This window comes from Gambusia affinis, linkage group LG12 (assembly GCF_019740435.1).
Source record: "Gambusia affinis linkage group LG12, SWU_Gaff_1.0, whole genome shotgun sequence".
Lineage (NCBI taxonomy): Eukaryota > Metazoa > Chordata > Actinopteri > Cyprinodontiformes > Poeciliidae > Gambusia > Gambusia affinis.
The window spans coordinates 10518330-10536001 of record NC_057879.1 but is presented as its reverse complement, the minus strand read 5'-3'; the positions used below and the strand labels follow the sequence as shown (position 1 = coordinate 10536001).

The following is a 17672-nucleotide window of genomic DNA, read 5'->3' as shown; positions in this document are numbered from 1 at the left end:
TAATCATCCTAGTTTCTTTGCTGTGGTCTTTATTGATTTTAAACATGTCATGAAGCAAGCTGCAATGTAACGCACACACCAAACTAACCCCGAGGGCCTCACTGTCTGCAAGGCATATTTCTGCATTTTATTTGCATGTCTCCGAAAGTACGTCAGATTCATTCGCCCACTAATTGCATTTGATTCATCTCAGGGCTACCATGAATTCATAGATGAGATGCTGCCCCACGAAAGCCCAGTTCATTACGGATTGCACCCAAATGCAGAAATCGAGTTTCTCACCGTGACGTCGGATAATCTTTTTCACACTCTGCTGGAACTGCAATCTCCCGATGCTGTGATGGGAGAGGGAGCTTCACAGACGCTGGAGGAAAAGGTGGACATTATCTTTCCTAGAGCAAAAAAACTAAAACCAGCAAAAATATTCAACTAGTAACAAAACCAGAACTTCTCCTCAGATTCTGACAAGAATATATCAGCGAACCTAATGTCATCAACATGTTTTTCCTATGTGTTGATGAATAAAAAAAAAAACTTTCACTTGCAGGTGAAAACTATTTTAGATGAAATTCTGGAGAAGCTGCCAGAGGAATACAATATGTCGGACATAACATCCAAAACGGCTGAGCGGTCGCCGTACATCCTAGTCTGCTTCCAGGAATGTGAGCGTATGAACATGCTCATTTTTGAGATCCGCCGCTCACTGAAGGAGCTCGACCTCGGACTCAAAGTATGTAGAAAGATGAATTAATGAACAGCAGTTTCATTATTAGATCTCTTGTGTCCTAAAGTCTTCCTGATGCTAGGTTGGTTCTCCTATTTCCATGTATTTTCCATGTACTTAGTGACATAATATAGTTGTTTATGTAAAGGGTGAACTGGCCATATCCTCTGAGATGGAGAAGCTGCAGACAACCTTGTTCTTTGACAGCGTCCCTGATACTTGGACCAAACTGGCCTACCCTTCCACCTACGGCTTGGCTGTATGGTATGTGTTTCAGCTGTATTGGAGTGTTTGTGAATGCTTCTTTAGAAGGTACCTTTAGGTACCAAGAATAATTTAGTATCATGTCTAATGCAACTCAAAAGGCTGTACGTAGGGCATGCTGTGATGGCGTAGGGGATAGCGCGACCCACATTTGGAGGCCTTCAGTCCTCGATGCGGCGGTCGCGGGTTCGATTCCCGGACCCAGTCGACGTTTGCTGCATGTCTTTCCCCCTTTCCTGTCAGTCTACTTTCAAATAAGGGACACTAGAGCCCACAAAAGACCCCCAGGAGGGGAAAAAAAAAAGGCTGTACTTATCGGTGACCAACACAATTTCCGATCAATCAGTCTTTATGTGTATAACCTTTTTCATTAGATTCTGTCAGAAAATGCTTTATGGGGAGTATTCTGTGTCTACAAGAGAACGCTGAGTATTAACAAGTAACAGTGAAAAGATGAAAGAAATTAAGTAAAACTAATAAAATAAACAACTAAAGAGAGTAAATAATATTTGTTACTATTTATGAAAAAGGATTTAAAAATGTGCGTATGTGTGTATGCATAGAGGCTGAAAAAGTCAAACTGTGGTAACGTAAAATAGTAAAATATGAAATGGTAAAAACGTTTTCATTTAAATGTGAATTAGAATATTTAAAACCTTATTTAAAAGTGTAATAGAAAGTGCAGCACACTCATTATCAACAGGTACAACGATGTGATGCAGCGTTGTAAAGAGCTGGACAGCTGGACTCAGGACCTGTCTCTCCCCAGTGTGGTCTGGCTGGCTGGACTGTTCAACCCGCAGTCCTTCCTAACCGGTAACACAACTGAGACATAGAACAGCTTCTCTTGATTTCTACATGACCGTTTTCCCTGGAAGAGCATTATCACAAGCACATGTCTTCAACTTGTTCCCGTCTTCTAGCTGTGATGCAGTCTCTGGCACGTAAAAACGAATGGCCTCTGGATAAAGTGAACCTTACCGTAGATGTAACGAAGAAATATAAGGAAGAATTCAACCAGCCTGCCAGAGAGGGTGCATATGTGTATGGATTGTACATGGAAGGTAGACACTGTGTTTTGTACTTTCATACTGCAGCTCCAGAATAACAAAATGACCCATTGTGTGGGCTTGGAGGGCATTTGTAGACTATATCCGGTGTGAAAATACCGCTTCATTCATTCATTTTCTGACTGTATCCCAGGTGCCAGGTGGGACACCCAGACTGGAGTGATAGCTGAGGCTCGCCTGAAAGAGCTGACTCCAGCCATGCCTGTGATCTCAGTCCGAGCAGTGCCCAACGACCGTCAGGAGACCAGAAACATCTATGAATGTCCACTTTACAAGACCAAGATCAGAGGACCGACATATGTGTGGACTTTTAGTCTGAAAACCAGGGAGCGCCCAGCCAAGTGGGTGCTGGCCGGAGTGGCCCTGCTGCTCAGTGTCTGAATAGCTTGAGCTAATTCCCGACTACGTCTCCTTTACTTTTACGCTACACTAAAGCACTGTTGCTGCAGTGGAATCAAACATTTTCTTTTTATTGAAAAATGATACAATATACAGAGGGGGGGAAAAATGCCAAAAATTCTCACACTAGATCACAGTTAGAACTGATGAAGTCTAAGCATGTTTAACAAATCAAATCCACAAACTACAAAATACCTTAAAAGCAGGAGGAGAAAAAAACAAAAAACGACAGTGCTGCCTTATTAGTGTGGCATTCAAGTGCATCGTTTTGTCACACTTGTACCTCATACAGTATGTTATGCAGCAGTTTAAAAGTTATTTAAATTACACAGGTGAAGTCAGTCTGAGAACTTGTCGGGACAGCACACTTCGCACCTTTCAGACACGCTTGTTTGTGTTTATCTGATGCTAACAGAACATATCAGAATAAGCACAAAGGTCACGTTTACAGATCTAGAAAACATATTCTTTCCCAAAGTCAAGACCTTGTTCGTATTATGTGGTGCAAGTCTTGGAGTGTGAAAGAACTGCAGACATGTCTCGATGTCTTTGAAAATAGTTTCCTGTCTAGAAACCCGTTCTATATTTTGTGCTTCCTCTGACTCATTTTTAAAAGACTTTTTTTAACCCTTTCTTTAGCTGCAGTACCTATTTCAAGCAACGGATGTCACTGCAGAGCAAATCTGCAGGCGTTCAGCAAATGTTTGCAGAAGACGCGTCTATAGAGCGAGTGCATTCCTTGGTGTGAAGACTTTCAACTACAAAGCTTGACCTTATAAGTGTTTAACATTTAACACTTTAGCTGTTTCTATAAGTCAATGTGACACTTTGCAAACTGAGCATATCATTGTAAAATTGAATGTGCCTTCTCGATGCTCTTCCTGTCTGGTTAGCACCACTCCCACTGTGCAGGAACTGTTGTGTGATTGGCTGAAGCGACAGAACAGTCGCTCTACAGACAATGTGCGCGCTTCTGCGGCGAGACACCGTTTATGAAGACATAAACAGTAGATATACACCGGGTGTTATGCCAGGTGCATTCAGTCTGACTGGTCAGACCAGTTAAGCTGAAAATCTAACATACTTGCAGCTGGAATCAAAATTCTTGTCGACAGCTGATTTAATCTCTATAATGAATGAATTTGCATGTACAGGAGATATGAGACATGTAAAAGTGGCCTTTGCAGTCGTTATGTTAAAAAGCTGATGTCTGAAAGGAGCTTGGATTACTGTACTTTCTCTCCTGAAACACATGGGTGCATTATTAAACTTTCTTAAAAACAATTTGTATCTGCCTCATCTGAAGGCTGTGACACAACCTGTAGCTCACATGCTGTCTGTGTGAACAAGTTAAACCACTTTTCCATTTCTCCTTGCCGTGACCGCGTGTACCCATGTGTTTCCTAGTTACTGTCGGACCAGTCGAGCTCCATCATGTCCATGGCGGAGGTCGCCATGTTGATCTTTGTTCCGTGTCGCACGCTGCAGCTCTTCACAGAGTTCTGATTGGAAGATGCCCGCATGCTCACCTGCATCCCGGAGCGACCGACAACCCCGACTTCGCCTCTTATCTTCTGGCTGATGGCCTCGCTGAGGTCACCCCTGACACCCTGGACCACAACCCCCATGTCACTCCTGCGACCTCTGACGCCCACTTCGCTCCTGACGCCCTGACCCCTCACCTTCATCACTCCCAGGTCGCCCATGTTCACATTCATGTCCATGTCGCCAAGTCTGTCCATCTCCCCCATCTCATCCATATCTAAGGACAGCATGTCCCCCAAGCTACCAAAACTCCCTCGAAGACCCTTAAACATGGATGGCAGCCTGCTTCCCTCAATCCCTCCCTCCACCCCTCTCTCCTCTAATTTGTCCCCTAATTTTTCTATCTCCCAGCCCCCATCTTTCTCACCCTGCTCCTCTGTTTCGCCGAATCCTCCCGAATACCCTCGAACTATGGTGGTCACTCTGCTTCTCTGCATGCCGCCTCGCTCCCTGTCCCCTTCTTCCCAGGTTCTCTCCTCCCTCTCGACGACGCCTCCCGGGAAGCTCCTGAGTGTTACCTGCACCCTCGCCCCCTCCAGACTCCCGCTATCATTTTGTTCCTTATGCCCCCAATCTTTCTCCTCAATAGTACCTTCGTCTTCCCTGTCTTCTTCGAACCTCCCCTGTAGCCCTCGAAGCATGACGTGCAGCCTGCCGCTGTCGAGAGAACCCAAGCCCCTCTCCATAACAGCACTACTCCCTCGTTCTGTGTCCCCGTTGCTGAGTGTGCGGAGGAGACAGCTGACACCGGCGCTACTGACCCCTGCGCTGCTGAGGCTGGCGCTGTTGGAGTCCTGGGAGTGTGAGCGGAAGAAGGAGCCAGAGGAACCGATGGACATTGGTGTGAAGAACTGATCAAAAGAGGAAAAGACGGAGTGATGAAATAGCTCTCCGAACGTATCTGGTTTTAGCAGTATTTTAAGGCTCGTTCTTACCGGGGAAATGTTTGAGCGGTCCATGAGTAAAGAGGTGGGACTGGGAGTCATGTTGGACCTCTCCATCAGCCTCTCCTCCCACAGTTTGAGCCTCCTCTCTCTCTCCTCCAGCTCCTTCTCTTTGGAGTACAGCTCCCTCTCCAGCTTCCGGAGGCGTTCAAGGGTTGATTCGATTTCACATCTGCCAAAGTCAACGCAAAGATGCATGCAGATAAAATATTAGTTATGACTAACCAGACTGCACACCAAAAGCCTCTCAAAATAAGAAAATCTATGAAATGTCACAGCGGGTGTTTTGATGGGCTGAGCTGCTTTTATTACACAAGCAGAGCTTTATTGTTTTAGAAAAACGACATCTCTCATGATAAATGAAAACACATTTAAACTTTGAGTTTTGAAGGGCAAGTCATCTGAGATTTGTTTGCATTTCAGAATCCATTTCGTATTATTTTGTTTTAAAAAATGTGAATAACAGCATCTCAACCATTCTTTTTTAATTTTTTTTTTAAACCAAAATGTGCTTATTTTATTTCCAAAATATCAACTTACAGCTATTTGCAAGACTACAATTCTATATACTATGCTGAAAAAGAGTATTTACCCCCACTCGGATTACTTTGGCTTTTCCTCATTTATATCAAAGATCCTGTCGGTAAATTACAAATAACATTTTTGAAAAATTAGGCTTAAAGAAAAAAAAACCTAACTCAATCTGGTTTTATCTTGTTAAGTCTATTTACCTCGCTCTAAAAAAATGGGGGAGAGCTCAATTTCACACCAGACTACGCACAAGACTGATTCCTATCTTACCTGCAACATGAAAATAATTACTTTAGAGAGGCCTGTTTGACAATATGAAGTAGACTGAAAGATCTCCAAAAGCAGGATTCCCATCAATGAAAACCGAGAACAGACATGAAACAAATTCATTGACATCTATCCGTAGATTCCCTGCAAGAGTGCTTTCACGACTCACCTGTAAAATCAGAAAAAAGCCCAGAACAGCAGTGCAGCATGTTTTTGCTGCAGTACCGTCTGCTTCCACAAAAGGCCACTGTTGGAGCGAGTGCCTGACTGTGATCTTTAAGCATGTTCTCACAAACAATCGCTTCTCGGCAGCTAAATATAGACTGAGCCTGGATGCACGGCCATGCCTCCGGTGTTCCTTCAGCGCACCACTTCCCCACGCATTCATCCCACCGCTTCACCTTCTGCGCTTTGCCTCTCCCCTCCCCACAGCCACCTCTGTGTCCAAGTTTTTCCACCCATGCCCAAACCTTCACTCAGAAATGATTGCCTTCGCTGTGCTCATGTTAAATATGCACAGAATCTCACACCCTCCTTCCTCTGGTCCAATGCCCACTTCTCCTTCCCTCCTTTCGTCACTCCGCCCTTGTTTTTGCTTCCATCCTCATTTGTTTCTCTCTTTTTCCACTTTTCAGATTTCACGCACATTACATTTACTGTTCCTCCCTAAACTTCTGCGCTTTGACTTACACTTGATGTTTTTTCTCCATGTCCCACTTCCACCCTCCTCCACCCCACAACTTTTCTGTGTTCCCTCCCTCCTCCCCTGTGGAGGAGTAGAGGAATCTCTTCCATGGACACTTTCCAGGGAGCTTAATATAGACCCAAGCCGAGTGCAGGGTCACATATGCAGCTTCTCTTCTGAGTTTCAGATTCACACAGACTTTTGCACGTGTGCATGTGTCCGGTGTTGTTGAATACATGTGCGTACACAGTAAATCGTCGAGTGCTTCTGATCATTCAGAGGTTTTTATGTGTCATCTTTTATTTTTGCACCAGTCTCTGTGTTTATGCGTGTGTACCTCCACTGGTCCTTGTTATGAAGGAAGGAGTTGCACTGGTCTGGCAGCCTGCTGTCGTTCGCCATGGACTCCAAGGTTAGCAGCACCTGCTTGAATTGCGGTCGTTCCTGCAGATTAGACCGAGAATAGAATGTGAAAACTTCCTTTTTCCAACTGAGGAAAACAAAATGTTTCACACGTTTTCCCACAGGCAGTTTGTCTTACCTTTGGATCTGCTTGCCAACATTTCCGCATCAACTCTGCAAAACTTGCAGGGCAGCTGGTGGGGATGGTTAGCCTCTAGATGCCCAAACACAAACAAACACACGCACACACACACGCATACAAAGAAACTATCTGTGACCAAATATGCAACAGTGGCATTCAAGAAGAGCAGATGAGGAAACGGGCCCTGTGAGGCAGCACTTCCTCCTATTTTGGTGGATCATAACATTGTGGTGACAATCCAGGCACGCTAATGTGCAGCAGGTATGTTTGCCAGACCTGCCATCTTAGCTTAGCACATTAGCTTGCTGTCATTTGTCAACCCCTGCAATTACAACTAAATGACAAGATGGGTTTTGAACAGCATCATTGGGACTTTGAAAGAGCTGCCCTTTTCGATCCAGTAATCAATCATGATTTCTTTAAAAAAATGTCCAGTCAAGTAACTTAGAGTTACTGCTTTTTTCCTCTGTGAACAGTTTGTGCTCTTCCCCTAGAGATCCTGCCAGAACTTTATCATTGTACTTCTTCTGGTACATTCCCAGATAAATTCCTCAAAAATGAAATGTTCGACATTAATGACTCTTCAATGCTTTGTTTTGACTTCCTTCTTTCGATTCCTCCATAGAACTCAGACTCATGTAGTGTCCGACTAATATTGTCTTTTCACCTGCAGCTCCTACAGAGCTACCATTGGTGTGTTAGCACCTTCTTTGGCTAATGCTCTCTGTGAACCAAACTTTTGTTATTTCTATACAGTGGAGTTTGCTTAAATGTAAGGCGACTTCTGAAGGCAGTAGGTTGAGTTGGTGTTTTTGGGGGACGTCTGTAAAGCCTTGTGAATGTATGTAGGCTGTTTTTCTCTGGCTTTTTACTTGGAAACTGAAAGTTTTCCTTTTGAAGGACATTTGAGGTAGTAAGATAATGGCGGCATTTTGTATTTTATTATTTGATAAAAGACAAAATGATATCAGAGCAGTAGTACAGAAACTCCTTTTTTGTGTGTGTCCGTTTAAATAAGTGCAGTACTTTAAAACGTAGATCGTTAACTGAAAGCACAGCTGAGTTCAGTTAATTTAAAGCTTAAAAAAAAAAAAAATCATCCTTTCAAACATTTGCAGAAAATGTCTTGAAATGTATTCTAATAATCAGGGAACTGGCAGCAGAAACTCAATTCGGTTAACTTACAGATTTAAAACCCTGGCAGCAAAATCATAGGTCTCAATAAGCCAAAACAGCACCATAACCCAGGGCAGTAAATGGAAACTTTTTTTTTCATTGGGGATTAATCCTAAAATATCTGCGACTCAGAGTGGAGAGAGGACGAGTTGAAGGGTCAGGAAGAGCTGTGTGGCTATGGTGAGGGGAAATCAGACAGACTGGGAAAGAAGAAGAGAGAGACAGCCTCTCTTTAAGAGTTATTTAGGGAGAGTATTTGGAGATTAGCTGGTAGTTATGCCGGAATCATGTTCTCCTGGTTGTTGACCACCAGTGTCCGTGTTTGTGTGCGTGTAAATGTGTGGCTGCTGAGGTCATTAGCTGAAACACAGACCTTGAGTAACCACCATAGCCTACCTCTTGTGAATCTCTAAAATCAACCCTCCCATCGCTACATTTTTCCCTCTCCCTCTCTCTCTCTCTCGTGCTTGTAAAGCCTCTAGCCTGGAGAAAGCCTGGCTGGGCTCCACTGCTGTGTATCCAGGCCTTACATGAACACAGACCTGACATCACGCCTATAAATACTCGGCCAAAAGCGCTTGCAGTGGAAACCATGAGAGCATCACATTGTGCCTTTGGCTGTCTGGGACTCTGATGGGTCAGCATGCTAGCGGCGGGTTAGTGAAGGTGTGTGAGCATGTGGAGAGTACCTCTTGCTTTTCCACCACCAGCCACGCAACCTGAAGCCCCTCGAAACCTTTGAAAGGAACCTCCCGAGTCAGCATCTCCCACAGCACCTGGCAACAAGGCATTAGGATTATTTACAAAGAGACAGTCTGAATCCAGATTGGTATTAATATGGTACAAAAGTGAGGAAATGATGTGCTTTATTTAAATAAACTCACACCAAGTACATTTTAAGTGTTTACTTCTTTGAAATGTTATTACTAGCACTTACAACTAATGATTCGGTTCCTCAGATAATTAGAATATTGCATATGAACAATAAAAAATGAGTGCAAATATAGTATGTTTGTGTTACAACCTAGGACAGACTGCTGAATTGACAGTCATACAGTAGCAAGTCAACGAGACACCACAGGGAGGGCAACATACATAAGGTCATTGCTAAAAAAAAAAAAAAAAAAAAAAAGCTAGATGTTGACTGAGTTTTTAACTACGGAAAGTTGAGTGGAAGAATAAAATGTGGTAGAAAAAGCAACAGGAATGACCACAGTCTTGAGGCAAAGACCCTGCTTAAAAGTTCACAAGAAGAGACGGAGGCCGGTCGGTGGGTTCAGAGCCACCATGCGGAGCTGTAGCCCCAGAAATGGGCAACAAATCTCACATCTATTGTGTTCAAGCACTTCTCAACCAAAAATGATGTTAGACGTGGCTGAGGAGAAAAATTACTCGACTGTTCCTTGGTGGTCCAAATACCTCTGTTCCATTTAAAATAAATGTGTTTCATTTGGCAATCAAGGTCCCAGAGTCTGGAAAAAGAATAGGGAACCACATGAACCAACCTGCTTGAGGTCGAGTGTGACGTCATTAACGTTTTGGGGTGTTGTGTCTTCTGCTGGTGCCGGTCTACTGGGTTTTTATGAAGTCTAAAATCAGAGCAGCCATCACCTAATAAAAAGAGCGCCTCATTCTTTCTTCTACTGACAAGCTTTATGAGATGCAGTTTGTGTGGAATTATTGGTAACTTGTTTAATGACCGTGGTCTGACCACTGTGTTTGACTGGCCAGCAAACCAAAACCCCACAGAGCAGCTATGCTGTCAAACCAAACAATGCAAGTGAGCTTAAGGCAGACTTCGCTTCCTCAACACCTCAGCAGTCCTGCAGACTGATCACCTGCATGCCATGCTGTATTGATTTGGTAATTCATGCAAAAGGACCCTCAACCAAAAGATGTCTAGATCGGCAATTGGTTTTTATTAAATCTAAGCTAAAAGTTATCTTTTTTTGTTTTTTTTTTTTTTTTTTTTATCAGTCTGAGTGGGATTAACCTACTTGTTTCGCTGCGTAACTTAAATAAACTTTTCAATTATATCAATTTTTTGAAAATTGACTTTTGGGTAGGTAAGCATTTCAAAATAAACACTTAGAATATAAATCACTGTGTGTAAGAGTTATAATTGCTGAACTGCTTTACTGAATTAATTTATTTTCATCATTATTTTTTTATTTTTAGACGCAAATTTCTGACTAAATGTGTAGATACATTTAATTTAAAAAAATAAATAAATTCAAAGCCACTGATTGCGACATTATGATTACATATGTAATCAACTTACCACGCCGTATGAGTAGGTGTCACAGGTCTCAGAGACGGGTAGACTCTGAATAACCTCAGGAGCCATCCAGGGAAAAGTGCCCACCACAGTCATATGGGTGGTGTGAGACAGAAACTTAGAGGCTCCAAAGTCACATATCTGAAACCCCAACATGAGAACATTAAAGTGTCCCGTTACAAATGTGAAGTATATCTTTATAAATAAATGATAAGACTGTTGTTGCATACCTTTAGCACTTTATCTGCAGTCATTACCACTGCAACCAGAAAACAAAGTCCGGTCAGAGCTTAGCAACATGCAGTTTGCTGCTGTTGCTCAAAAGCAAATGCATCACAAGACTGAAGCTGAACAAAGGATCATGTTACCGTTTCGTGATTTGAGGTCTCTGTGTATCACTTTGACTGGAGCTTCTGCGTGGAGGTAATGCATCCCTGGCAGGAAGTGAAGTCCCAAGAAGGAAAAGCAACATGTTTTAGACTTTCTGATAAGTTTTAATACAGTGATGTAGCAGTATGCCAAATCTAGTTGTAGATTACAAAGACTGAGGCAGAAAAAAATTATCTAAACAGAAAAGCTGGGATTTATATCCACTTGAACATCTCTGGAAATCACTAAACTAAAAATGTCAAGCAGACTGAGCATAAAAGGATCGGCAAAGAAGAGCTGTAGTAAATACCAAAGAAGAAGAGTGCCAAGATTGTGGAGAGATTTCTGAAAACATCTTTTCACTGTGTCGTCATGTGCTGTTTTGTGTATTCTTGTTTGTTTTCTTTATCAAAACTACATGGAAACCAGTTCTGATGTAAGTCTGTAATGGAAAAAGTAATTAGGTCAGTGATACTCCCACCAGACCAGGTGGGAGTATCACTGAAAGCTGTATGACTGCGTTTTTCTGGATTTAGTTTTGTCATACAGGGTTGGTCCGTTTGCTTTGATTATTGGCCACAGTTCTGTTTTTCCACCTTAACAAGCACACAGAATACAATATGTTGGTTGTTTTAAAGTTCTTCAAGAACCAGATTATCCAGATTTATTGATCAGAATCATTTTCTTCAACAAGATGCATGGCTGAAAATGACCTAAAAAAGAATAACTTCTGCTATTTTATCTGTAATCTACCTTAAAGCCTATTTAATTTTTAGAAAATGTACATTTTGTACTTTTACCATTTACCGCTTGAGCTCTGTCACATCTTGCCATGTAACCACCAGAAACATTAATGGATTGTATTAATGATTTATCATTAATCTATCGGCTCTGCTGTGTTCATCGGTCTTCACCAGAGGTTCCGTTAATATTTTCAATGTGGTAGCCAAATGTGGGCCAATTAAAATTTTGGCTGGTAAAAACCTAAACCAAGAGCAAGAACAGAATTCAATTATTTTTATCATAATAGTGATACAGATATGGATTTAAAGGATAGAGATAAATTCAATAAATACACGTGTTGACGAACCTGGTCTTCTCGTCTTTTGAAAATAGTAAAAAGATTTTTAACTCTTGCTTTTAAATACCAAAATACTTTCTTAAAATACAAGGTGTTTTTTTGTTTTTTTTTACTGTATAGAACTTTAACAACAGGAGATCACTGACGATACAATGAATATTTCTAAACCATTTTCTTTAGAATAAGAATTTTTTTCTGTCTTTATTCCTAAATATGTTTAATTATTAATAAAATTATTGATATGTCCTTAAATATTGAAGAAAGAAATTGATCCTATCCCCTCGTAAAACATGTTGTCATTGTAGCATGAGATATTTGTGGAAAACCTCAGGGGTTTATGTACAAGCCCTGTGTGATCAATTTGTTCAGTAAAACCCTTTTGTGCTGGATACTGTATGTTATAAATAAAAAATCTGATGAAAAAAAAACGAAGCATTTGGACTCATTCGTTTAATTAATTAGAGATTGACCAATCAAAATGTGAGCTTTCACCTGCTGATGCTGGCTTTGACATTTGAGCTTCAGACCAGCTGTAAACCGGATGATTCCGGCTCTGTGGCTCCCTAAATAGTTACAGCAATGTGTAAAGTTTACCTTTGGCTATTTGAATGGCCCATGTCATGATTTGCTCCATGTCCATTTCTTCACTCTGCTCACTGGAAATGTAATCATACAGAGACCCTCCACTCGCATATTCTGTGAAGCAATACACACAAGCAAAAGTTGATAAACTCCAGAATATACATTAACATCTATCTATATATAACTTAGCGTGAATACCACCTTCTGACTGTACTTTTCTTAGTGTAGTAACCAACATAGTTGCTGGGCAAAGCTGTACTTTTGGGTTTAAATGTTATTCTGGCTGTACAGCAATATTCAGGATTACAGGCCAAACGTTCTGGACTCGGTTGCAAACTTTGTGCCAGGAAATGGAGAAAAACGAGGTGTGAAGAATCCTCTAATTATTCAAACGCATTTATAGATACAGCTATCAGAGGATGTGATGATGTGTGTGTAACTTTGTCCATCTCTGGTCAAATGCAGAAAACTAACAGACACAATCACAGGCTTGTATATTTCTGCAAGACAATGTGTCCAATCCCTCTGGAATCACCTGGTGTTACTCTTACGATCGTCTTTAAAACGTAAATCTCTGCATTTACACTTAATATTTCACAACTGCAACAACCTGCTTAGCTTTAGGTTACCGCGTGCATCAGTGTCACGAAGAAGACGCAGGATGTGGGGTCTGACCTGTGACGATGCCATAGTTGGGAGGTTCCAGCACAGCTCCATAAAACTGAATGATGTTCTTATGACTCAGTACACTGAGAATCTCAGCCTGGATGGGGAGACAAGGCAAAGACAGACTGAGAAACATTAAACACTTTCATTGGGAAACTCCCTAAGTTTCCCAGTGTCTGGCACCGATATAAAACAAGCCATCTTTAAGTTGAAAAAAAAACAAAAAAAAAAAAAAACGAAACAACTAAATGTTAGTCATCTGTAACAGGGCCTGCAGTAGCTGAGGGCTAAATGTTTTTCAGTCTGAGTTTCTACAGCACGGTGACAAACATGCCATTCATCAGAGTTGACGGAAGCTCCAGATCTTAATTTCTACCAAGCCAACACATACTTCAGAGTACAGTGTCGGGGCTTAAGGTGATGGATGAACACAAATAGTGCATTATTGTAAAGTGGAAGGACAGGAAGGAATCAAGGTGTTAAACATTTATTTATTTTATTTTTTTTAATAAATAACCATATTAAATTTCTGGTATACATTTGCATACCTCCATGTTTCTCTCAGCTTTGGACATCTACAAACTGAAATTTCTGCGAATTTGTCCTTACAAAGGGAAGAATTAGAGACCCTCTACAAAGTCCAACCTGGATTTAGGAGCTGAATAGGTAGGTTTGGTCTTTGACTAGGCCAGTCTAGCACATGCATATGAATTGATTGAAATCATTCCAGCGTATCTCTGGCTGAATGCTTAGGACTGCGATCCTAAATGACAGTAAACCTTCAACCCTGTCTCAAATCTTCTGCAGCTTCTATCAAACTCTTCCAGAATCGCCCTGCTTTTAGCTCCATTCATCTATTAGCTGTGATCACCCTACTGTCCACCTACCCTGAGGTTTTATTCTTTTCATTTTAACTTGATGGACGGAGCAGGTCTCTGTGAAATAGTCAAAGCTTGGGCTATTGTTTGAATCTAATCCTGTTTTAAATTTCTCCACAGCTCTATCCTTGACTTGTCTGCTAACGCATCTCCGAAGCCGTCACAGAACAGCTGTATTTATACTGAGATGAAGCTACACACACACACAGGTGCATCCTATTTTTTATTTGGTAGGTTGCACTGGATTTCATTTAGGGGTGTCAGATTCAAAAGGAGCTAAATACAAATCCACGCCACACTTTTTAGACTTGTTTTTACAAAAAAAAAAAAAATCCTTCCCCTTCTTAGTCACGCACGCACTACCTTTTGTTGGATTCTGATGTTAAATCCCAATGAGACTTTTTAAAAAAGTTTTAAATAGGAAAATGTAATTTTGCACGACTTTATAGAGATCTATAAAATTGTGCCGTCAATAACTCTGGTTCATAAATCACTTTCCAGCTTTTCCTCATGAAATTTACTTCCCTGCATGAGAAACTACCTCACTTAAAAAAAAAAAAAAAAAAAAAAAATCCCCAAGTTATAAATTAATTGGCTTGAGTTTTAGCTCATGATTATGACACAGCCATTTATTAGCCTTCAGTAGAAACGTTCTCCTGATCTGCTATAAAATGTATAAACTCAGGGGGGGGGGTTATGTCCAAATGTGGCTAAGACTTTCCAGGAAATAAGTACAAGAGCCACAACTACCAGCTCTGTGCTGTTAACATGCCAGGAAATCATGTTTAAGTCACAGTGTGGGTGTAGCTGATGGAGACCTGCTGGACTGTAGTGAAGTGAGCCTCAATGCTTTCAATAGGAGCACAACAGTGTATTATAATAAAGTAAACTAAGAGGAGAAGGTGGACAAGAAAAGGTATGTGCAAGATAAACATGTTCAACCCCAGGCAGGGAGGGAGAGGAAGAAGGAGAGGAAGAGTCTAGGAAATTAGGTGAAAGTGGATACTTGTTGAATTCAGGAGCCCTCAAATAATTAATGCTGAATGTGGGGTTCATATTAGAGCGCCTCTACCTAAGAAATGAATAACTCTTTGTGTATGCACTTGTCTCGCTCCTCTTTTACCTCTTTGTCGATCTTGAGAAGCTTTTTCACAGCCACCTCCTTGTCTTGGGATAACCAGAGGGCCCTGTAGACACTCCCAAAGCTGCCTCCTCCACAGTTTTCGTAAAAAAGCAAATCCTCATGCTTTATCTGTACAAACGACGAGCCAGGGGACGACATGGCATACTGACTCACGGACACTCAAACACACTCATGGACAACGCCAGGGAGGGTAAGAAAAAAAGAAAAGAAAAAGTTAAGAACCCTTTAAGTCCAACCTCAGTCTACAATCCCAGATCAGAGCAGGAGGAGATAAAGTGAAGCACAGAAGATTTCCTCGGCGGGTTCAGGATAGGACGTTCTGGGTCGGATGAACAGAGTGTCAAGAAGAGAAAGCCAGAAAGTGCTGGAAAGAGAGGGAGAAGTTTTTCTCTCAGTGAGTCAGAGCAGGTCGACTGTCACAGCCAGACGAGGAGCTACATTGCCTTATGGTGGCGATTCAGTGGAACTACAGCACCGCGTGTGTGTGTGCGTGCGTGTGTGTGTGAATGCGTGTACGCTCACACTCAAGTATGAGAGGGGAGACGGATGAGCAGGTTTGCATAAGAACATCAGTCGGTGTGTGCAGTGTGTCTAGAGCAGACGCTGTGCAAATATGGTCACTGGCATCCAGGGCATTCCTTCTTCCTGGATGACTGCGGCTATTTAAAGCTCTTCATGCGCTCCAAACAGACACAGAGCTCCGACCTATAGTGTGTTTGACATACTAGATGTGTTAGTAGCAACACTGGCTGCCACACACACCCTCAGTCTAACACCCTTAGCATGCTCTGCAATTAAAAGAGCGCAGAAGCCAGAGCGGGACGGGGTGTTACTCACCCAGACAGGAAGGACCTGGTGACACCATCAGCAGGGAAGTCATGCTGACAACACTGTTTAGGGACAGGTGGGATCACCTTTGGGAAATTACAACACCTCTAAGTTTCTAAAAAGTGATCAATAACTTCACAGGGCAAAAAAAAAACAACCCAAAAAAACAGAAAAACATCTGCTAAAAACATCCTAGAAGCTGCTGTGAAAGCCTGTGTGTCATGTGTTGAACCTTCACCTTTTGTTCCATAGTGTTTCTTGCTGATTTTATTTTCTTATTCAGTGTAGCTAAGCAGCTAAAACATGCTAATTTAAAGCATCCTTTGCACAGCTTTAGGTTCTCCTCTCATAACTCTGCCTGATATTTCAAAATGCGGTTTTGTGTATCAAGTCACCTCAAGCTAGATTAGATTATTTCATGAGGCTAAACCAAAAAATAAGAATGTTAACCACTTTATTAAAATTTATTTAAACTAATCCATAAACATAGTTAGCTACGGACAGTAAAGTTAAATGCTAAAGGACCACTACGTCAAAATTCTGAGTGTGACACTTTTATCCTATTAAACAATTATGTTTTTTTAAATAAAAAAAACCCTTTAGTTTGTAAAACAACCATTAGGAGATAGTCTTAAAGATAGAAAGGAAAATATGCTGTAGAAATATGACAGTGGAAGACCTTCTGCTGATTGGTTGACTTCAGACTACATTTTGCTTATTTGCTGGATAATATGACTCATCTCCCACATTGCCTTTTGCCCTTTGCTGGTCCCCAGGGAAGTTATGTCCAGTTGCAAATGAGTTCCTTGGAATGAAAGACTCTAGGTCACCAGAGATGGACAGTAAATTTAAAATGTCTCTTTATTCCTTTCAACTATGTTCAAGAGAGCGACAGCTTCAGGAGCTCACAATGTGTGTCAGAGCGGTTTGTAGGGATTTATTTTTCTGTCCATTAGTCAGCGATCAGCAGTTGACTTGAAACAATTTCTAAAATCCTCTTACAGGATGTATCCCTAACTATGGACAATCCCTCATTAAGCAGTTTTAAACCTCCTGATCCAGATAAGAGCCACAATTGAATGGCGAATACATCTGCCCATGTTCTCAGTGATGAAGTCTGGATTTGTAGTTTCAATGATCATTTCCTTCCAGTTTTTTGAGAGCAAACACAACAAACCTGCTCAGACGCGGCACCAGTTTCCACAAGCCAGGATTTTCTAGAAACTCAATCAGCTCACGTTAGATATAATCCGTAGCTTACACAAGCTAGATCCTGTTTACGTGGGACAAATTGCAGTATTATCAAGTCATCAACACTGATAAATTTGCAATTTTTTTTTTATTTACAAGGCAGACTACACATACAATACACCTTACAGGCAGCTTTTTTGGGGAAAAAGCTACAGAATTTCTCAACACATCATCACAGCAAAAGATCCTGAGATCAAACGAAAAATGGAACGGCACGCACTCCGAATGTACAAAAATAAAACCACACGGAACTGAACACAACTGGTAGATAAGACTGGGGTTCCCTTTAGAAGGTCAACTAAAAACCACAACAGATTTATAGCTCCAATCAGGCAATTGCATTTTCTAAGAGATACTGCTTCTTATCTCTGTGACTTAAAATGTAATACTTTAGTGTCCCTTTTAAACACTTTGTGACACCTTCAGGGCTCTGATCAAACTAATAC

The 17672-nt window shown here is 41.5% G+C and overlaps 2 protein-coding genes across 2 annotated transcripts in view; one reads left to right on the top strand and one right to left on the bottom strand.

Annotated features, from left to right (window-relative positions):
- The window catches only part of dnah9l (dynein, axonemal, heavy polypeptide 9 like), a 28181-nt gene extending 25730 nt beyond the window's left edge, over positions 1 to 2451 (top strand). Inside the window, exons 72-77 of the mRNA XM_044134247.1 lie at positions 194 to 376; positions 548 to 730; positions 873 to 988; positions 1692 to 1804; positions 1912 to 2052; positions 2192 to 2451. Coding sequence (XP_043990182.1) covers positions 194 to 376; positions 548 to 730; positions 873 to 988; positions 1692 to 1804; positions 1912 to 2052; positions 2192 to 2439 — 984 coding nt within the window. The 3' untranslated portion in view covers positions 2440 to 2451. The remainder of the gene's footprint in view (positions 1 to 193; positions 377 to 547; positions 731 to 872; positions 989 to 1691; positions 1805 to 1911; positions 2053 to 2191) is intronic.
- A 51-nt stretch (positions 2452 to 2502) lies between these two features.
- LOC122841174 (mitogen-activated protein kinase kinase kinase 7-like) lies at positions 2503 to 15572 on the bottom strand. Its single transcript, XM_044134248.1, has 11 exons — positions 15127 to 15572; positions 13135 to 13222; positions 12472 to 12573; positions 10796 to 10861; positions 10658 to 10686; positions 10431 to 10568; positions 8839 to 8925; positions 6971 to 7045; positions 6767 to 6873; positions 4938 to 5118; positions 2503 to 4853 (listed from the first exon to the last, which is right to left on the bottom strand). The coding sequence occupies exons 1-11, from the start codon at positions 15283 to 15285 to the stop codon at positions 3861 to 3863; spliced, it is 2025 nt and encodes a 674-aa protein (XP_043990183.1). The 5' UTR covers positions 15286 to 15572; the 3' UTR covers positions 2503 to 3860.
- Between the last annotated feature and the right edge of the window lie 2100 nt (positions 15573 to 17672).

Coding starts and splice junctions, on each gene's coding strand:
- LOC122841174 (XM_044134248.1), bottom strand. CDS start 15,285: ATGTCGTCCCCTGGCTCGTCGTTTGTACAGATAAAGCATGAGGATTTG. Junction 8,926..10,430: donor ACACCTACTCATACGGCGTG/GTAAGTTGATTA, acceptor CCTTGTTGCCAG/GTGCTGTGGGAGATGCTGAC. Junction 7,046..8,838: donor TGGTGGTGGAAAAGCAAGAG/GTACTCTCCACA, acceptor TTGGGCATCTAG/AGGCTAACCATCCCCACCAG.